The sequence below is a fragment of the Mus caroli genome, unplaced genomic scaffold (genome assembly GCF_978045245.1).
Source record: "Mus caroli unplaced genomic scaffold, Mus_caroli_1 scaffold_13, whole genome shotgun sequence".
NCBI lineage: Eukaryota > Metazoa > Chordata > Mammalia > Rodentia > Muridae > Mus > Mus caroli.
Window position 1 is genome coordinate 102,423,229 of NW_028227268.1, and position 23,392 is coordinate 102,446,620.

Genomic DNA, 23,392 nt, shown 5'->3' on the forward strand with positions numbered 1-23,392 from the left:
CTATGACCAAACAGATCACCTTGATTTTTTTAAAAAAGATAACCACATTCATCTTCATTGCTTGTTGATAAAGATGTGGAAAACATTTACTACTATGCTATTTTACCATATGTTATGTTACTTTCATCACTAAAGATGCTGTTTATTTAGTTTAGTAAAAAAAAAGAGAGAGAGAGAAACAAACACCCAAGTTCTAATACTAACTGTAAAGATACTTTTTTTTTTTTTCCTTTTAAATCTATGTCTCATTTACAGGGTTAGAGGAGAGATCAGCCTCAAAAATATTTTGCTAGTGATTGAAAGTAAGTACATCTCTGGGCCTTTTCATTGAATATTTATGAAGAAAAATGAAAAAATAATTGGGACAATAATTTTAATTGAATAATAGTCAATTCTAGTTAGGTTTCTTTAGAAAATCTAATATTGACAGAAAGTAACAAGAATTTTATGTCTTCAGGTTTCACTGCTCTATAATCTATCAGCATATAAAAATAAATATCAGTACCAGAATGGTTCAGAGAATGGGAGCCAGACAAAGAGATTTTATTATACCAGTATGTCTTAGTCAGGGTTTCTATTCCTGCACAAACATCATGACCAAGAAGCAAGTTGGGGAGGAAAGGGTTTATTCGGCTTATACTTCCATACTGCTGTTCATCACCAAAGGAAGTCAGGATTGGAACTCAAGCAGGTCAGGAAGCAGGAGCTGATGCAGAGGCCATGGAGGGATGTTTCTTACTAGCTTGCTTTCCCTACCTTGCTCAGCCTGCTCTCTTATAGACCCAAGACTACCAACCCAGAGATGGCAACACCCACAAGGGGCCTTTCCCCCTTGATCACTAATTGAGAAAATGCCTTACAGTTGGATCTCATGGAGGCATTTCCTCAACTGAAGCTCCTTTCTCTGTGATAACTCCAGCTGTGTCAAGCTGACACAAAACTAGTCAATACAATTGACCCCTTTTCAACTTGACACACAAACACATCACTAGTAAGCCTCAACCCTTAATTTCTTATTAATCCCCAAGATCTAAACAACTTTAAAAGTCCCACAGTCTTTACATATTAAAAGACAATCGCTTTAAAATTTCCAATATCTTTTAAAATCCAAGATCTTTTTACAATTAAAAGTCTCTTAACTGTGGGATCCACTAAAATATTTTCTTTCTTCAAGAGGGAAAAATATCAGGGCACAGTCACAATCAAAAGCAAAAATTAAACTCCAACTGTCCAATGTCTGGGATCCAACTCACGACCTTCTGGGCTCCTCCAAGGGTTTGGGTCACTTCTCCAGCCATGCCCTTTGTAGCACACAGCTTGTCTTCTAGGTTCCAGATGCCTGTACTCCACTGCTGCTGCTGTTCTTGGTGGTCATCTCATGGTACTGGCATCTCCAAAACGCTGCTGTCTTCCACTGTATCTTGGCTTCAACAACAGCCTCTCATAGGTTCTCTTCATGCTGCCAAGCCTCAAATCCTTTGCATGACCCCTTAAGTCCTGGGCCATCAATTGCAACTGAGGCTGCACCTTCACCAATGGCCTCTCACAGTTCCGAGCCTCAGCTGCTCTGCGTGACCCCTTCATGCCTTCAAAACCAGTACCACCTGGGTGACTCTTACACATTACCAAGTCCCACTGTAGCACAAGGTACAACCTTGGCTATCTCTGGAACACAGCCTCTGTGCTCTCAGAAAACACTTCCCAGAAGATGTTACCTCAATGACGCTGGTCTCAATCACCGCTAATTTCTTAGCTCCAGCTAACCAGCATCAATAGTCCCAGTAATGCCAAGTTTTTGCTTTAGTAGTTCTGGTATCTTGTTAATCACAGCTGATTCTTCAGCTCCAGCTAACCAGAACCACAGAATCTTCACAATCCAAAATAGCAATGGCCCTGAAAAGAGTCTTTAATTTTCCCTCTGAAATTTCACAAGCCAGGCCTCCATCTTCTGCACTGTTTTCAACATTATCTTCCAAGCTCCTATACAACATCCGACAGAGCTCTTATCACCAAATGGATCTTCTAGCCCAAAGTTCCAAAGTCCTTCCACAGCCCTCCCCAAAACATGGTCAGGTTGTCACAGGAATACCCCACTATGTTGGTACCAATTTGTCTTAGTCAGGGTTTCTATTCCCGTACAAACATCATGACCAAGAAACAAGTTGGGGAGGAAAGGGTTTATTCGGCTTACACTTCCATACTGCTGTTCATCACCAAGGAAGTCAGGACTGGAACTCAAGCAGGGCCTTTCCCCCTTGATCACTAATTGAGAAAATGCCTTACAGGTGGATCTCATGGAGGCATTTCCTCAACTAAAGCTCCTTTCTCTGTGATAGCTCCAGCTGTGTCAAGTTGACACAAAACTAGCCAGTACACAGTCGCTCTGCCCAGACGTGTGCTGAAAACCAAATCCCTACTACTGATGTCAATAGTTAGAAAATTATCTGTAATTTTTGTTGCTCAGAGAGGAAGGTAGGAGGTAGTGCCCCCTGTCCCCCCCCCCCCCCCCCATACACACACAGGGGTCCGAGGGAGAGACTATCCTCTGCACTCTGCAGAGGAGGAGGACATGGGGGCACAGAGTAGCTAAAAAATGTTTACCAGGAGTTTAGGTCCCAGGGTCCCTTCCCCCTCTTTTTATTTTCTTTTTATTTCATGTGTATGTATGAGTGCCTGCATACATATATGTGCACCATGTGTGAGCCTAGTGCTCTTGGAGGCCAGAAGAGATATCAGATTCCCTAGAACTGTAGTCCCAGGCAGTTATGAGCCACCTAACGAGGGTGCTGGGAACCCGAGTCCTCTGCAAGAGCAGCAAGTGCTCTTAACTCTCCAACTTCAGAGCCCATCTTTAAACCACACTGTAATGATATTTAGATGAGGTTAAAAAAATCAATACATATTTCAAACATACAGCATGAAAGCATAATATTTAATCTAATCATAGCAAAGTCACCAACAACAGATTTTTAACTTTTTTTAAAGAAAAAAAAATCATGTTAAAGTACCTGAAACATATCAGTGTTGCTGTCATGAGTATATTCAACCACCACCGTCTGGGCTCGAGATAAAGTATATGATATGCTATGCTGGTCCTTGTTGCTTATTGCCTATGAATGAAAGGGTTAACAGCAAATATTAGTAGTCATTAAATCGGAAAAATATCTTCATTAAAGAAGGTAAAATATTCTCTCTCTCTCTCTGTCACACACACACACACACACACACACACACACACACTGGAATTTCTCTCTCTCTCTGTCACACACACACGCACACACACACACACACACACACACTGGAATTTAGGGTACAGGCAAGAAACTATATAACTTCAATTGTGGTTTCCTCAGGTTGAGGGAATATCTTTTAATAGTCATGGAACAAAAACATAAATTTAAGCTTCTTAAGAATATGTGCTTCTCTTAAAAGCACTTTAAATTCTAAGGGAATTAATATCAAATACCACATGGAAACTAAAACCAACATCCATCTCTGATAAGGAAAAAAATTCAAAATCTTGCAAGAAAAAAATTTTTAAAGTGACATAAAAATTTATATATACAGTTAAGCTAGAATTACCAGCTCATTTTTCTAATCCTACAGATGATAAGCTTTATCATACTCCAGATCAGATACAGAAAATGTACAGGATGATTAACCATTACAAGAAGAAATAGATGTATTTCTGATGGCCATATTTTTGACTTATCCTAAGCTGAACTGCTCTCCTAAAAGAAGTGCTCAGCTTCGTTTTCATATGTTAATGAGTTGAAGATAATACCAGAAGGGGGAAAACCTAGTTATTGCACAAAGGAGGTTTTATAAGAGGAAAGCAGATAAAAAGACACAAGAGTAACTACACATAGTAAAAAAGGGGGAAATGTTTGTTTTCGCTTTTTAGCTAATCTGTAATAGGTAAGGCCTTTTGAAATTCTAATATTAAAAAAGTTATTTTTCAAATATCTAAAGCTAATAAATACCTAAGTACCAAGTACCTGGTTTTAACAAGGCTTTAAAATGCAAATTTACCATCTCACTTGTTTGTGGACTGTTTTGAGACAGGATCTCTCTATATAGCCTTTGTTGGCCCTGCTATGTAGACCAGGCTAGCCTTGAATTTACAGAGAACCCTGTGCCTCTGCCTCCTGAGAGCTGGGATTGAAAGGATGAGCTGCCATACTGGGCTTCTGCATTTTTGTCTGTTTTGAGAGTGAGTCTGGCTATATAACCCAGGCTGGCCTTACACTTGAGATCTTCTGTCAGCGTCCACAGAGTTGGGACTACAGGCGCGTGCCCCCACCCCGGCTCTCATTGCCTCTGCTTGGTTTGTTGAACTGTGTCTTGTGTACTTCAGGCTGAGTACTCCTCACTCTGCAGTGCAGACTAGCTTTGAACGTTGGATCATCCTATCTTAGTTTTCCATGTGCTGGAATTAGATAGGTGTGGGCAATCAGATTCATGTTTCTTAGTTACATTTATTTATTTGTGATATTGTGTGTGTGTGTGTGTGTACATGTGTGGTACATGCACAGGTGGGAATCAGTACAGCTTGTGGGAGTCAGTCCTCTCCTTCTGTCATGTGGGCTCCACGGATCCAACTCAGGTAGTCAGGTTTACTGAGAAGTGCATTAACACACTGAGAGTCATCTTACTGGCTTTCAAGAATGTAGTATAGATAATCTATAAGCATGGTGTTAATGGTTTACAACATATTTATGTGTTCCTAAGTATTTACAATTGTTCCACATTTTAAAATCTACAATTCTGAATTAAGAAAATGAATTTTCAAATAGTTGCTAACTTCTGGAATTTTTTGTTTTAGGGAGCAAGGGACAGGGTCTTAAGGTATCATCCATATTGATCTAGAACTGTCCATCCTTCTTTAGCCTCCGAAGCACTGAGATTACATATATATGCCACATGCCAAATCTAAGAGATGTTGTGTTGGGATCAAACACACAGAAGATCACACATGCTAGGAAATAAATAACCCTACCATGGAGTTACATCTTTAGTTCTATAAGTTAATTATTACTTTCTAAAGAGTTAGTGGGTCTTGAGGCTATAATTGCTGTTTGTTTGTTTGTTTGTTTGTTTGTAAGTGGTTACACCTTTTCTTAGATCAGGAAAAAGAACCATATCAGGCTAAGTCCAAGTTGCATTGAAAGTCAGGGTTTTTAAGCCATCCTAAGTAACTGCTTGGCGTTTATAAAGACATTTTCTTCCTGATATGTCAAAAGTTTAAGAAACTAACACTCATTTTTTCAGTTCTTCTTTTTTGGGAGGAGGCTTGGTAATATAAAATGAACAACAAAAACATGAAGAACAAGGTAATATAAGAAACTAAGAAAGTAGGGCTGGGAGCATCTTGGTGCTAGGGATGCAGAGACAGAAGGTACCTGGAGCTCACTGGACAGCCAGTGTACCGTGGTCAAAGCCCTCCAGGTTTATCGAGACCCTGACTCAAAAACTAAGATGAAGAATGAATGAGGAAGACACCAGGTATTGACCTTTGGCCTTCACAGGCACATACACAAGCATTCACTGTATACACATACATGCATGTGCACACACAAAATGAGAAAGTATTTTAGAGGTAGATTATAAATATCTCCTTGCCAGTGGTCCTCAACCAGAGGATAAATAGCTAAGAGGCATTTGAAAATACTTAAATAAGTTTGACTGTAACAATAATGGTAGTGATTAAATGACTTTTAGTACACGGGGGCCCAAGAATTTCAGTATCTTGTAATGTGTGGGACAGCTCTGCACAATGAAGCTGTGGTACATTTCAGATGGGCAAATACTACAGAGCAGCCCAGACTGAGCTGCAGCGTCTACTGAACACACACCTTCTCTACAAAGGAACAGGAGAAAACAGCTTAGAAGACCAGCCCTTCTACAGACTCTTTGGCACTCAAACAGTAACCAACGAGCAGCCAAATCAAGGCTTGATATCTAACTTTGATATAAAACAAGGCTGAAATCTAATCAACTTCAATTTACCAGTTCTAATGCAGCTCATTTATTTAACCTAACAAGGACCTAACATAGATGATGTAATGCTTATGTACAACTTCTAGAAGTCAAGGAACTCTGTAATTGTTCTTATCTGGATACCACATTACTGAATTAATTCAGTTTGTGCTATAAACTGGAAAGAGAGAAATTCCAAGGCAAAATGAGGACTGAAAACTTCCTCTACTTTTACACTGACTACTTTTAAACTTACGGTTACATTTCCTCACCTAGCCTCTAAAACTTGGTGAGGAAATGAAGCGGGGGGTGAGAAGTCACACTGTGAGCACAGCTGAAAATGTGCTCCCGCTGCACATGGGGGGGGGGGGGCAAAACATAAGCATGTCATATGACAAGAAGAAAATAAACCCAGAGAACTCAGACAGTCTTAGGGAATCAAGCTATTTTCTTTTGATTCCTACCTGCCTCTGGCCTGTCATTAGAAGGGATGGGGGAATTCCATATGGCAGCTTTTCAAATACCATCAATTCAAACAGAACTGTGAAGCACTGCAGACCACACATAAAAATAGTTCAACTTTCCAAGTTAAGTTCTTCAGAACTTTATCTTACCTTGGCAGCCTGAGGAGTACATGCAATGTGCACGGTGCTAGGCTTCACCCCATTTGCCTTCGGTCTTTTAAACAAAGCAAACCTACTTTTCCTCCTTCCCCTATCACCGTTTGGGAGAGACCCATTATATCTGATAAGAAAGGAAAAAAAAGTTTAGTTGGTCTCTTGTAAGGACCACACTACTATAAAGCTAAGTCATCGTTTGCCTTACATGTACATTCAATTCCCAATGACCGCAGATTCCTTCTAGCAACGGCTGATCTCCAGAACAGCTGCATGGGTCTGAATCAAAATGAGCATCTTTCTGGCCATGTTTTGAGCCACATAGAAGTATTGTCCACAGCTTTAAGTTATCTATATAAGCAAGAACTGAGTAACAGAATTATCGGATTCCTTGTGATCTATTTTAAGGTATATTTTTTTGCAGCAGTAATTGAAACAGATTCTCCTTTAATTGTGAACCCAACACCATAATGCTGAACTTCTGAAATAAGCAGTGTCTGGCCTCGTAAAGTCCTAACTACCCGAATGAATAGAACACTGGTGTGTTGTCAGCTCCTATCCAACTAGGTTACATCTACATCTGCTGCTGCATTCTTCCAATCATTTCTCTAGAGCGCATGTTAATCTCATGGCAAGCAAGTAAGACATATAACTAAAACAAGTGCAGAAAAGTGAAAACAAACTTAAACATCTGGGCACGTACCACACGCCCAGGAAGCACTGAACACTACGTCAATTAACCCTACACTCAAAAGCAAAAACAAACAAAACCTGCTAGGTTAAACAGGCATATAGCAATGAGTTTTCTCAAGTCCCAGAATGACACTGGCAAACCAGAATATGAGTCCATGTATGACTGCTACATATGACATAAGCTGAGTCACCTGGGCGGAGGGTGTCTCAGAGAAGAACTGCCTCCATCAGACTGACCTGTGGGCATTTCTTGATTACTGATACAAGCTTGTCTAGAGGCATTTGAGGGAAATGGAGTATAGTCTGTTGTGGGTGTTCAGAGGACAGTATGAGAGGCATTAATTATTGATTATTGATACAGCAGGGTCCAGCCCAGTACAGGTGGTACTACCCATGGGCAAGTGGTCCTAAGTTATGTAAGAAAGCAAGCTGAGCAAGCCAGTAAGTAGCATTCCTCCACAGTCTCTGCTACAGATCCTGATTTGAGCTCCTGCCCTGGCTTCCTGTGATAATGGACTATAAAGTATAAGTGGAACAAACCCTTTCTGCCACAAGTCAGTTTGGCCAGTTTATGACTACAGCAACAGAAAATTAAGTAGAACACCATGTCCTTGGGGGCTGTATGTGTGCCATTCCTACTGCTTCATTGAGACGTAAGCAGCAATTCAACAATAATACTCCTTGTTCACTGTTTCTTCACCCTAATGAAAATCTTTACCCTCTCAAATATAGCTGCTCTATCTGAGCAGAAATGAAGTAGAAAATAGGGAAGATTTGAGGATGATGGAGGTGATTACAAAATGGTCTGAAATAGTAATTAACAAGGAAAAAGAATCATATTTCAAAGCTGAGGAGTTCATTCAGTGACTGCCATATGTAAAAATTACATAAATTTGAGCAATGCTTACCATGTGCCAGGCGGAGTTTGGTCCCAGCACCATAAATGCAGGGAGACATGGAGGGAGACAGCGAGGATGAACTATGTACTCAGATAGTCTTGCTATCAGATTCTGTAAGGGAGGCTCTCATGGCTAAGACATTGTTTTAGCTCATACACTGTCACCAGACCTACTGTGGGTTCATTACTGCCCTCACACTGTCTTCTGAAGGGCCACAACTAATTCCTCTTCCAAATGCCTCTCGACCACCTTGTCCAGTTCACTTCTAGAATCATATTTGTATTTTAAGCTACCAAGTACTAAATACAAAGGTGATTACTATTGCTAAAGCTTAGCTGATTTTTTTTTTGGGGGGGGGTTCCAAGACAGGGTTTCTCTGTGTAGCCCTGGCTGTCCTGGAACTCAGAAATCCACCTGCGTCTGCCTCCCAAGAGCTGGGATTAAAGGCGTGTGCCACCATGCCCGGCAGCTCATAAATTTCTAAATTAAAGGACAGCTTAAAATTGTATTTTAAATTTTAAATCACCCTTTTTAATAGTTCACAAGTTTTCTAGCAAAATAATTTAACCCTTAATACTTTTTCTTAAAAGCTGTTTATCATTTAATATGATTAAAAATCTATATAGCCCTAAATTTGCAATACTGTGTTATATATATGTGTGTATGTGTGTGTGTGTGTATATATATATATATATATACACACATCCAGTTTATGCTATGGGTACAGGTATGTGCTGTCATATCCAACCTAAGTTTGGTCGAGTTTGGCCAGTATGGTAACTTGGTCCCAGGAACACCACTAGTACTGAGGGAGAAACACTGGAGCCTAGGAGGTATGGCCTCCAGTCAAGAGTCATAAACAGGAATTGCTGAGGTGGCTCAGTGCTAAGAGCACTCATTCCTTTTCTAGAGACCCTAGGTTCTTCCTATCACTCACATGGTGGCTCACCAGCTTCTGTAATTCCAGTCCCAGGGAATCCAAAGCTGCCTTCTGGCCTCTCTGGGCATCAGGCATATATGCAGGCAAAATACCCAGACACATGAAGTTAAATTTTTAAAAAGGTCATAAATAAACAAGAAGCTATAATAGTCTGATTCTCAAAAGCATAACTAAGTCTAGAGAGCCAAACATTTAGGCAAAAAATAAGTGGACAGGAGATTCCATAATTTTCAGTTTCTAGACTTCTTAGCTAACAGACTGCATCTATGTTTTACAGTTATTCCAGGTTTAGGTTAAAGTAACTGAAGAAATGCAATCTCCTCTTCTTCACTCTTCAGTTGCTTTTTTAAATGAACGAGGTGACTGTTGAAGTAAACAGATACCTGTGTGTTGTGCTTCAGAGTCAGTTTACTGCTCCCTCAGGGCTATACAAGTCTGTTTACCAAGAAGTATAGGCAAAGCTGGTCCTTATGCACAAATTAACACTTCCTCAGAAGGCAACAGAACAAATATACACTAAGGCACACGAAATTACCTGAAGCAGGAAAGGGAAAGGGTCTTTTGGTAGTTGGCCAAGTAGCTAAAGAAAATGTTTCAAAAGAATGGGACAGAAAATGCAAATTCTTTTTCTAGGGTGAGGACAAGGTAAAGCTTATTCAGTACTTTTACAATGGTTATTTATTTATTTATTTATGTGTGTGGCTGCTTGCAGGTCAGAAGAGGGTGCCAACATCTTTTGGATCTGGAGTTACAGGCCGCTGTGAGCTTCCTGATGTGGGTGCTGGAAACTGAACTCAGGTCCACTAGAAGTTAAGGGCAGTTAGTGCCATTACTGTTAGCCTCTGAGCGTCTCTCCAGTCTGCATGTAGTATTTCAATGCTTACAAGGATGGCATAAATACGCTCACTAAAATTTTCTTAAACTGCTAACATTACTAGCTTTAAATTCTTCTGGATACAGTAAGGTACAAATTCTTAAAAACAAAGTAACAGCAATTCTAACCCAGAGACCAAAATGAGCACACCATAATCAGTTCTGTTCCATCATGCAGAGATCTTACCCTAAGACAATGAGTTCGCCATATTTTACTGGGGCTTTGGAAGGATGATTTTCTTGATCAGGAGAAAACATGAGCTTGGCTGTCTTTCTCAAATCTTTGTTCACTGGTCAGGAGCCTTGAGACACCTTTTGCATTATTTCCTAGAGAGAAAAAGGTTTTGTTAATAATATGAACAATGATTCCAGTTTAAATAGAGTATTTTCCAAGTCTTCATGAACACATCAAGAAAATCACATGAAATACATGTCAATGGTTCTGTATTTGACACAAACAGATTAAATGTACATTTGTCTGTCTGCCACTTTACTGAACAAAGTTGTCCATTTCCCTATTATTTCTACAAAGTATAATTAAAGACCCTGGATAAAATAATGTAAGGAGATATAGAAAGTTTTTTCTAAATATACTAAGGGAGGGAGCTGGCAGGATGGCTCAGTCGGTAAAGGTGCTTACCTTTGACTGAGGTTTGATCTGGGACCTCATGTGGTGAAAGGAAAGAACCAAGTGCTGCAAACTGTCCTTTGGCCTCAACATGCACAACATGGCACATAATAAATAGACATGGAAAAATATATAAGAAGATATAAAAATCTGACAGAGGCAGAACAGTAGGGACTTCAGGATCTAGGGAACAAGAAGACAGTGAATTCTTGTGCTCCCTTTGGCTAATATATGCCAGATGAGGAACTAAGGAAGCCAGCAACCTGGAAATATGAACTAGTACAGACAAAACCAAAACCACGCTTGCTTTTTGTTTAAAGGAACAATAAAGTGTCAGCTTGGTAGAAAGTTCTGACTATAACTATTCTACTGTAGCCAAATACTACAGAAAATCCCCCATTCTCACCAGCCAGAGTTGAGTGTGGAACCTTGATAATTACTGGAACCACAAAAGAGAGATTGAAAAAAAAAAATCACAGTAGGATGGTGTCATGCAGGCTTGGGAAGGAGCCAAGGCGCTTACTTAAGCACCCTTAGGTGGTCAATCCCAGTGACGACACTGGAGACTACAAGGATGAGCTCAATTCCACATGCACTCAGCAGGAGTAAGGATACTTCCTGCAACCTGCCCACAGAGGTTGACTAGAGAACCTACACTTTATCTGCTATCAGTAACAGACAGAAAGACATGCACTTTGCTGACAAAGCAGAGTCAGGAAATGTCAGTGCAAAGAGAAGGTTTAGGTAATATACAAATTCTCCAAACAGAATCTGGAAAATACCCAGGGTTCAACACATCATCCCTACATATGAAGAACTAAAAGGACTTAAAGCAGAAGAGGTAACAACAGGGGACAAGACTGAGACGAGGAAATCTAAGATTGCCCAACAGAGTAAGATGCAGCCATGATAAAAATGCTCCAAGAAGCAATTACAATACATCTGGGACAGTGGGGATAAAGTAAAAGTCTCAACAAGCAAACAGAGGACACAAAGTGGGAACCTCCAAACTAAGACACATACTAAACTACAACAAAGAGCTTCTTGGTACACTGGACAACAGAGTAGGCAGAGCCTCCTGGGTCTGCGAGACTACAGCAAAAGAGCTAAATTTACATCACTGGAAGAAAACCTGCAGAGCTAAAACAGTACTCAAAGAAATAATGCCTGAAAACACAACAAATCTGGGACAAGAAATAAAACTACAAATGCACGAAACTAAACAGTTCTGTCTCTAGATAACCCAAAGATCTCAGCATCAAGATAAAAGTTCTAAAAATGGAAATCAAACAAACAAAACAAAAAACCAAACAAAAATAAATGGTATTTTATCTCCAGTGAAGAAGCTATGAGAATGACAGCATATGTCTCACAAGAAACCACAAGATCCATAAAACAGTGATTTAATATATTTAAAACTTTAACCATTTAGTGGAATTAAAATATAATACATCATTTTCCCCTTCCATTTCTTCCCTCCAATTCCTCCCACACACCCTCTTGCAGCTATCAAATTCATGACCTCTATTTCTCTAATTCTTGATACATACATACATACATACATGAATATAACCTGTTCAGTCTATTTAATGTTGTTTGTATGTATAGCAGTAACCGGTCAACAGAAGAATCTGTACCCAATAAAATCAGAGGGAAGGAATTAAGACATTTTCAGGTAAAGAAAAATTTGAACAAGAACTTGCCAGTGGTATATCATAAAGGAATGACTAAAGGGGATTGCTCAACAGAAAGAACAGCTAACAGGGTAGCAAAAATATAGGTAAATATAAAAAGAAACTTCTCCTTTTATATTTTTTCAAACTATAGCATTAGCAAAGCATGGCTATTCCTTAAGTCTGAAAGTGTTACATGAATGCCCATACTTGACTGACAGCATATAACACAGCTACAAGTAGTAGCCTGTGTTCTAGTTGTAGCTCTTTAACCAAAGCAATCTGATTTTTCTTACTCTAAAAATAAAGGGACTAAAATAAAGAGAATGAAGGAAATTTTGGAGCTGGGAAAAATATAAGCAAGCCCCTGGCCCTAGCCTGAAAACTTACTAGCAAAATGTGCACTGCTGTATTATTCAGGATAGGTTATAGCCTTCCTAACACTGTGACCCTTTACTACATTGCCTCATGTTGAGGGGACCCCCAACTGTAAAATTATGTCATTGCTACTTCATAACTGTAATTTTGCTACTGTTATGAATTTTAATGTAAGTATCTGATATGACTAGAAATTTTTATCAGTAACGCTAAAGCTGCAGTCACAGGAACAAGCTCAAATTCAACTTTTACTCTTACCTCTAAATATTCTATAGACTAAAATAATTCAGTACCATCAGTACTTAGATAATTAAATGATCCAAGATTAACAAGATTAAGTTTTCTTTTTCTTTTCTTTCATTTTTTTCCCTCCCTCCCTTTCTCCCTCCCTCCCTCCCTCCCTCCCACTTTAGGACAGGGTTTCTCCGTGTAGCCCTGGCTGTCTTGGAGCTGTATAGACCAGGCTGGTCTTGGTGATCCCAGCACTCAGAGCAGAGATCCACCTGCCTCTGTCTCCTGAGTGCTGGGATCACCACCTGGCTGGGATTAAATTTTCTTAAAAACAATCAACTGCCATTGAATCAGCATTATTAAACTGCAAATAAAATGTGCCACAAGTATCATTTTTCTTTCAGTGCAATTCTTGTACATATTAATGTCTGTAAAAGACATTAAATTTTTTTTTTACAAGAAGGCCATTGTCTATATAATGGGTCAGCATTTTTAACACAGATAGTGTTTTGTATCCATTTCCTTCAACTATTCTCTATGTAGTCTTTTTTTTTTTTTTTTAAAGATTTATTTATTGGTTATATGTAAGTACACTGTAGCTGCCTTCAGACACTCCAGGAGAGGGCGCCAGATCTCGTTACGGATGGTTGTGAGCCACCATGTGGTTGCTGGGATTTGAACTCTGGACCTTTGGAAGAGCAGTTGGGTGCTCTTACCCACTGAGCCATCTCACCAGCCCCTCTATGTAGTCTTAAATCTGAGTAAGATATGTAATTTTTCAAAACGATTTCCTGAATCATTCGAGTATTTAGTGTGGATACATATACAAAGAATGTCCTATAGCCTCAATCACCAGTTCTGCTTGTTGTCATTATATTAGCTGGGCTGACACCATGCACACAGTCCTACCCCAATGTGATAGCACTTAGAATTTGGAACACCACCATTAATTCTACCAAGACACGAAAAAAAATGTCCTTGGTAGTGACCACCAACAAAATTTTTAATAAATGTATACTTATTTAAATAATGGAGGGAAGAAAGGAACCCAAGGGGAAAAACATGGTATTACACAAAAGCAAATTCCTGGTACCGTCAGAAAGAAAACATCCATTAGAAATGCGAGTCCTGACAGTTCAGGAAGAGAAGTTCCATGTACTTCTTGAATGTGAGTCAAGAAGCAGCTGTAGGGAGTCTTCGTGATTGAGGGAAGCAGGGTTTCCGTAAATGCTCATCACTCCGACCCCAAATCATTGTATTCACTATGTTATTGGAAAATGTGTTTTTAAAACAACCAGAAACTCAAATATGCTTGTTGTTCTCTGTCATTTCTAGCCTGTATTCAGCAATTTTAGATTACTTAAATTACTGAAGTGGTTATATATGTTTATGAAAACGTAACAGAAATTCCTCTATTAAGTATTAAAGTAACAAAATGTTTACAGAAAGGGAAAGTTGGGTGGGACTTAGCAGCTATTCAGGATACAAGCATAGGAAAAATGTAGGGAATTCTAGCTCCTAAGTTATCAAACCAACACCATTTGTCCCCAACCCCTGCCCTTTATAAGAGCTAATGCTGGGTTGTCTTTGGGCCAAGTACTATTCTAACCATTTGACATGTGCGATTTAAACCTCACAACAATCGTAAGAGATAGTAACTACTGTAAGGTTCAATTAACAGGAAAGAACACAGAAGTGACAGCTCATACTCTACCACTGTAAACTGCTGAAATATTGTGCATAAAAGAACACAAGGGGGAATTACACCTGGAAAGTAAGTTACCCAATAACCCAAACCACCTCAACCCTGCACACTGAAGCACAGCCGACGGTATAACTGGCTCTACTGTCCACCAGCACAATCTTAAGAATCAATCTCTGAAAGTTGAGTGTAATGTACTAGAGACAAAATTTAAGCTCAGGGAAAATGAATAAAACTCAACTACTTCAAACTATTATTAATTTAAGAAATTTAAAAGTTAGAACACCAAGTAATATATTGTGTTATATTGCCATTGTTATACATTTTAGGCATAAGAAATAATACTTTTTAAATAGGCTATGGAAAAAAGTAGCACTAAATGATGATCCCGAGCAGTTAAATTTCTCTTAGAACTAAGTTACAAACATTTGCTTAGAAAAGCAACAAAAGTCACCTTCTGTGAGACACAGAAGAAATAAGGAAACATTATATTGGCACAATGCAGCTTCACTCAGCTATAATGGAGAATGAAATGATATTACCTACAGGAAAATGGAGCACTGGAGGCCATGCTACACGAGATAAGTCACCCTCTTCCTCATATGTGGAACTTACACTAAAAAGATACCAATATGCAGAGCTGATCCTGTGCCACAGCACTTCATACCCAGATACCGCCAGGAGAGACCTGGTCTCCCGTGAGTACCTACACACTTGTGAGCACAGGTAGGCTGCCACTTCTGCTCAAACCCAAGATGGACGCCCCACAGAATGATAAGAACACAGGAATCAAGGAACAGCCAGGGACAGGATCCTTTAGGTCGCCTTCTGCACGCCAGAGCTGACCCTGTGCCACGGCTCTCCATACCCAAATTCCTCCCAGAGAGAGCTAGTCTCCCAGGAGTATTGACATAGAGACTTGCTGGAGGGACAAGTCACAGTCAGAAACAGGAAGACCAGCTAACACCAGAGATAACCAGATGACAAGAGGCAAGGGCAAGAACTTAAGCAACAGAAACCAAGGCTAGTGCCATCATCAGAACGCAGTTCTCCCACCATAGTGAGTCCTGGATACCCCAAGACACCAGAAAAGCAAGCCTCTGATTTAAAATCACATCTCATGATGATGATGATAGAGGGCATTAAGGACATAAGTAACTCCCTTAAAAACATACAGGAGGAGCCTGGCGTGGTGGCGCACGCCTTTAATCCCAGCACTCAGGAGGCAGAGGCAGGTGGATTTCTGAGTTCGAGGCCAGCGTGGTCTACAAAGTGAGTTCCCGGACAGCCAGGGCTATATAGAGAAACCCTGTCTCAAAAAAAACAAAAAAACAAAAACAAAACCAAAAAACAACCCCCCCCCCAAAAAAATACCCATACAGGAGAACACAAGTAAACAGGTAGAAGACCTTAAGGAGGAAATACAAAAATCCCTTAAAGAATTACAGGAAAAAACAACCAAACAGGTAAAGGAATTGAAATAAAACCACCGAGGGTCTAAAAATGGAAATAGAAACAATAAAGAAATTACAAAGGGAGAAACCCTGGAGATAGAAAACCTAGGAAAGAGATCAGGAGTCATAGATGCAAATATCACCAACAGAATACAAAAGATGGAAAAGAGAATCTCAGGTGCAGAAGATACCATAGAAAACATTGACACAACAGTCAAAGAAAATGCAAAATACAAAAAGCTCCCAACCCAAAACATCCAGGAAATCCAGAACACAATGAGAAGACCAAACCTAAGGATAATAGGTATAGAAAAGAGTAAAGACTCCCAACTTAAAGGGCTAGTAAATATCTTCAAACAAAATTATAGAAGAAAACTTCCCTAATCTAAAGAAAGAGATGCATATAAACATACAAGAAGCCTACAGAACTCCAAATAGATAGGACCAGAAAAGAAATTCCTCCTGTCACATAATAGTCAAAACACCAAATGCACAAAACAAAGAAATATTAAAAGCAGTAAGAAAAAAGACAAGTAACATATAAAGGCAGACCTATCAGAATTATACCAGACTTCTCACTACAGACTATTAAAGCTAGAAGATCCTGGACAGATGTTATACAGACCCTAAGAGAACACAAATGCCAGCCCAGGCTACTATACCCAGCAAAACTCTCATTTACCACAGATGGAGAAACCAAGATATTCCATGACAAAACCAAAATTACACAATATCTTTCCACAAATCCAGCTCTACAAAGGATAATAAATGGAAACCGCCAACACAAAGAGAGAAACTACACCCTAGAAAAAGCAAGAAAATAATCTTTCAACAAACCCAAAAGAAGATAGCCACACAAATATAAAAATAACATAAAAAATAACACGAAGTAACAATCATTATTCCTTAATATCTCTTAACATCAATGGACTCAATTCCCCAATAAAAAGACATAGACTAACAGACTGGTTGCATAAACAGGGCACAGCATCCGTGGCATATAAAAAACACATCTCAGTGTCAAAGACAAACACTACCTCAGAGTAAAGGGCTGGAAAACAATTTTCCAAGCAAATGGTCCCAAGAATCAAGCTGGAGTAACCATTCTAATATCGAATAAAAGCAATTTTCAACCAAAAGTTGTCAAAAAGAATAAGGAAGGACACTTCATACTCAGCAAATGAAAAATCTACAAAGAACTCTCAATTCTGAAAATCTATGCTCCAAACGCAAGGGCACCCATTCACATAAAAGAAACTTTTCGAAAGCTCAAAGCAAACATTGCATCTCACACAATAATTGTGGGGGACTTCAACACCCGACTCTCAGCACTGGACAGATCATGGGAACACAAACTAATTAGAGACATATTGAAACTAACAAAAGGTATGGACCAGGACACATACTCCACTATGTTCATAGCAGCCTTATTTATAATAGCCAGAAGCTGGAAAGAACCGAGATGTCCCTCAACAGAGGAATGGATACAGAAAATGTGGTACATTTACACAATGGAGTAGTACTCAGAAATTAAAAACAATCAATTCATGAAATTCTTAGGCAATGGATGGATCTGGAGGATATCATCCTGAGTGAGGTAACCCAATTACAAAAGAACACACATGATATGCACTCACTGATAAGCAGATATTAGCCCAGAAACTTAGACTACCCAAGATACAATTTACAAAACACATGAAACTCAGGAAGAAGGAAGACCAAAGTGTGGATACTTCGTTCCTTCTTAGAATGGGGAACAAAATATCCATGAAAGGAGTTACAGAGACAAAGTTTGGAGCTGAGAAAGAAGAAAGGACCATCCAGAGACTACCCCACCCAGGGATCCATCCCATATACAACCACTAAACCCAGACATTTTTGCATATGCCAGCAAGATTTTGCTGACAGGACCCTGATATAGCTTCTTGTGAAGCTATGCCAGTGCCTGGCAAATACAGAAGTGGATATGTTCACAATTATCTACTGGATAGAACACAGGGCCCCTAATGAAGGAGCTAGAGAAAGTACCCAAGGAGCTAAAGGGGTCTGCAACCCTATAGGAGGATCAACAATATGAACTAACCAGTAACCCCCAGAGCTGTGTCTCTAGTTGCATGTGTAGCAGAGGATGGCCTAGTCGCCATCAATGGGAGGAGAGGCCCTTGGTCTTATGAAGATCATATAGCCCAGTACAGGGGAATGCCTGGGCCAGGAAGTGGGAGTGGGTGGGTTGGGGAGCAGGGAGGGGGGAGGGTATAGGGGACTTTTGGGATAGCATTTGAAATGTAAATGAAGAAAATATCTAATAAAAAATATAATGTGAAAAAAAAGGTTATGGACCAAATGAATTTAACAGATATCTATAGAACATTTCATCCTAAAACAAAAGAATATACCTTCTTCTCAGCAACTTATGGTACTTTCTTCAAAATTGACCATATAGTTGGTCACAAAACAGGCCTCAACAGATACAGGAAGATTGAAATAATCCCATGCATCCTATCAGATCACCACGGACTATGGCTGGCCTTAAATACCAACAAAAACAACAGAAAGCCGACATACACATGGAAGCTGAACAATGTCATACTCAATGATAACTTGGTCAAAGAAGAAATAAAGAAAGAGATCAAAGACTTTTTAGAATTTAATGAAAATGAAGGCACAGCATACCCAAACTTACACAATACAATGAAAGCAGTGCTAAGAGGAAAACTCAGCCCTGACTGCCCCCAAAAAGAAACTGGACAGAACATACACTAGTACTTAACAGCACGCCTGAAGGCTCTAGAACAAAAAAAGCAAATACACCCAAGGGGAGTAGAAGGCAGGAAATAATCAAACTCAGGGCTGAAATCAACCAAATAATAGAAACAAAAACAACTATACAAAGAATCAACAAAACCAGGAGCTGGTTCTTTGAGAAAATCAACAAGATAGATAAACCTTTAGCTAGACTAACCAGAGGGCACAGAGACAGTATCCAAATTAAGAAAATCAGAAATGAAAAGTGAACAACAGAAACTGAGGAAATTCAAACTATCATCAGATATCTACTACAAAAGCCTATACTCAACAAGACTGGAAAACCTGGATGAAATGGACAAGTTTCTAGACAGATACCAAATACCAGTTAAATCAAGATCAGACAAACCATCTAAACAGTCCTATATCCCCTAAAGAAATAGAAGCAGTCATTAAAAGTCTCCCAACCAAAAAAAGCCCAGGACCAGATGGGTTTAGTGCAGAGTTCTACCAGACTTTCAAAGAAGACCTAATTCCAATTCTCCTCAAACTATTCCACAAAATAGAAACAGAAGGTACTCTAGCCAATTCATTCTATGAAGCCACAATTACTCTGATACCTAACTCACACAAAGACCCAACAAAGAAAGAGAACTTCAGACCAATTTCCCTTATGAATATCGATGCAAAAATACTCAATAAAATTCTTGCAGACCGAATCCAAGAACACATCAAAATGATCACTCACCACCATCAAGTAGGCTTCATCCCAGGGATGCAGGGATGGTTTAATATACAGAAATCCATCAACGTAATCCACTATATAAACAAATTCAAAGAAAAGAACCACATGATCATTTCATTAGATGCTGAGAAAGCATTTGACAAAATTCAGCATTCCTTCTTGTTAAAAGTCTTGGAAAGATCAGGAATTCAAGGCCCATACCTAAACATAGTAAAAGCAATATACAGCAAACCAATAGCCAACATTAAACTAAAAGGAGAGAAACTTGAAGCAATCTCACTAAAATCAGGGATTAGACAAGGCTGCCCACTTTCTCCCTATCTATTCAATGTAGTACTTAAAGTTCTAGCCAGAGCAATTAGACAACAAAAGGAGGTCAAGGGGATACAAATTGGAAAGGAAGAAGCCAAACTATCACTATTTGCAGATGATATGATAGTATATATAAGTGACCCCAAAAATTCCACCGGAGAACTCCTACAGATGATAAACAACTTCAGCAAAGTGGCCGGATATAAAATTAACTCAACTCAGTAGCCTTCCACTACTCAAAGATCAACAGGCTGAGAAAGAAATTAGGAAAATGACACCTTTCACAATAGACACAAAAAATAAAAAATATCTTGATATGACTCTAACCAGACAAATGAAAGGATATGTAAGACAAGAACTTCAAGTCTCTGAAGAAATAAATCGAGGAAGAGTTCAGAAGATGGAAAGATCTCCCATGCTCATGGATTGGCAGGATTAATATAGTAAAAATGGCCATCTTGCCAAAAGCAATCTACAGATTCAATGCAAAATCAATGCATCAAAATTCCAACTCACTTTTTCATAAAGTTAGAAAGAGCAATTCTCAAATTAATTTGGAATAACAAAAGACCCAGGATAGTGAAAACTATTCTCAACAATAAAAAACTTCTGGGGAATCACCATCCGTGACCTCAAGCTGTACTACAGAGCAATTGTGATAAAAACTGCATGTTATTGGTACACTGATAGGCAGGTAGATCAATGGAATAGAATTGAAGACCCAGAAATGAACCCACACACCTATGGTCACTTGATCTTTGACAGAGGAGCTAAAACCATCCAGTGGAAAAAAGCCAGCATTTTCGACGAATGGTGCTGGTTCAACTGGCAGTCAACAAGTAGAAGAATGTAAATTGATCCTTTCTTATCTCTCTGTACAAAGGTCAAGCCCAAGTGGATCAAGGAACTCCACATAAAACCAGAGAGACTGTATGTAATAGAGGAGAAAGTTCGGAAAATACTTGACACATGGGCACAGGGCAAAAGTTCCAGAACAGAACACCAATGGCTTATCCCCTAAGATCAAGAATCAACAAATGGGACCTCATAAAATTGCAAAGCTTCTGTAAGGCAAAGTACAGTGTCAATAGGACAAAACAGCAACCAACAGATTGGGAAAAGATCTTTATCAATCCCACATCCAATAGCAGGCTAATATCCAATATATATAAAGAAATCAAGAAGTTAGACTCCTGAAAACCAAATAACCCTATTAAAAAATGGGGAACAGAGCTAAACAGAGACTTCTCAACTATGGAAACTTAAATGGCTGAGAAGCACCTAAAGAAATATTCAACATCCTTAGTTATCAGGGAAATGCAAATCAAAGCAATCCTGAGATTCCATCTCATACTAGTCAGAATAGCTAAGACACAGGAGATGCTGGCGAAGATGTGGAGAAAGAGGAACACTCCTCCATTGCTAGTGGGGTTGCAAGCTGGTAAAACCACTCTGGAAATCAGTCTGGTGGTTCCTCAGAGAACTGGACATAGCACTGCCTGAGGACCCAGCTATACCACTTCCAGAAGATGCTCCAACATGTAATAAGGACACATGTTCCACTCTGTTCATAGCAGCCATATTTATAATAGTGAGAAGCTGAAAGCAACCCATATGTCCCTCAACAGAGGAATGGATACAGAAAATGTGATACATTTACACAGTGGAATACTTCTCTGCTATTAAAAACAATGAATTCATGAATTTCACAGGCAAATGGATGGAACTTGAAAATATCATCCTGAGTGAGGTAATTCAGTCACAAAAGAACACACACATGGTATGCACTTACTGCTAAGTGGATATTAGCCATCCCATATACAGTCACCAAACCTGGATGTGCCTGGAAGTGCTTTGCTGATGGTAGCCTGATATGGCTGTCTCCTGAGAGGCTTAACAGAGGCGGATGCTCGTAGCCAACCATTGGACCGTGCTTGGGGTCCCTGACAGAGGCGTTGGAGAAGGGACTGACGGAGCTGAGGGGATTTTCAGCCCAATAGAGACAGCAACAGTGTCAACTGCCTGTAATGTTAACCATTAAACTTCTCTCTAGCCCCCATGTCTTTTCTCTAAGATGAAGTGTCCTGAGCCTTTAACCAACAGGCTGCTAATGTACAAATGTAGCCCACTGGAGTGACAGAGACATTAAAGTGTCTTCTAGGTCTACCCACAACAACCAGAATTCTATATTTTTTATTAAAATGAAAAAAAGACATATAAAGGTGTCTTATTAAGCTTTGGGTGGCCTTAAAAGTAATTTTAAATACTAGTATCATAGCTCCTGAGTGAATGTCATACAGTGAAAATTTAAAAGTATCTGCATTTATTTCAGTTCTGCCAACCATGTAATCTCAGTGAATTTTACTCTTAAAGCAAGAATTTAAGATGATTGAGGAAGCATGAAGCAGAAGCCCTGAGGTAAGTTTGGTACATTTTATTTAAAAAGCTTTTAAATATAAACCTTTTAAGAAGCTAAAGGTTAAATGTTTTCTTGAATTATCTCATTATCATAGTGCTTTATCATAGTACTTCCTTCAGAGATACTTTTGTAAAATAAGTTCTTAAGACTGACCCTAAAAAGTGGGACTTTGAGTAAGAACTCTACCCAGTTGAAATTCCAAAATTATCAACCAGTTCTGCAGAATGTAGGTCTCATATCTCATAAAAGCAGTGACAATACTCATCCCATGTTATTTGATAAGTGGAATTTGTCATGAATACCAAAAGAAAACAACTTTGCAGTAAGATTTCAATGCTGGGCCATGTGCTGGATTCACTCATCAAATACACTTGCCTCCTTTTATAAAGCAAACTTATACCAGGTAGGATTCAAATTTGTGTCTCTTACCAATAACTTAAGCCACAGATTCTAGGGTATCATAAAATTATTACAACTGGAATATTATTCAGCTATTAAGAAAAATGAAGGTTACAGATAAATGAGTGGAGCTAGGGAAAAAAAAAGAATCAACCTAAGTGAGGTAACTCAGACCCCAAAAGACAAGCGTTGCACGTTGTCTCTTATATGTGGATATAAGCTTTTTAAGCTTTAGACATGTGTGCTACAATCCAAATAACCACAGGGATTATGTACCTAGTAAGGGATCAGACAGGAGGAGAGGACCTTCCAAGGAAGGGAAATAGAATATAGTACTATGGGGAGAAAAAGGGGAAGACAGAGAATAGGGAGGGGGTGGCAGAACAGGGAAAAGGAGCGTATATTCCAAGGGACAACAACACCAGGCCTTTGGGAAATCATGCTGTAGAAGCTCCCTGAATATATACATCTATGAAAGTAACTAAGTGGAAAACCAAGTAACAGAGAAGACAAGGCTCTAAACAGACATCCTGCCAGTTCCAGGAATGAGTTACATAGTGCTGACTCATTGGCCAAAAGCGTCCCATAGGCTCCCCAACACCACAGCTCTTGCCAGTGTTATTAGTTGTTCTCTATAGGCTGATGGCAAGGCCCTAAGACAACATATACTTATTTCACTAAACACAGAAGTTGAATTAGTGTCCA

At 39.3% G+C, this 23,392-nt stretch overlaps 1 protein-coding gene across 1 annotated transcript in view; it reads right to left on the minus strand.

Annotated features, from left to right (window-relative positions):
- The window catches only part of Peli1 (pellino E3 ubiquitin protein ligase 1), a 58,951-nt gene that overhangs the window by 4,636 nt on the left and 30,923 nt on the right, over positions 1-23,392 (minus strand). Inside the window, exons 2-4 of the mRNA XM_021177675.3 lie at positions 10,189-10,328; positions 6,594-6,723; positions 3,009-3,110 (exon numbers count right to left, since the gene is read on the minus strand). Of these exons, the coding sequence (XP_021033334.1) occupies positions 3,009-3,110; positions 6,594-6,723; positions 10,189-10,259 (303 nt within the window). The 5' untranslated portion in view covers positions 10,260-10,328. The remainder of the gene's footprint in view (positions 1-3,008; positions 3,111-6,593; positions 6,724-10,188; positions 10,329-23,392) is intronic.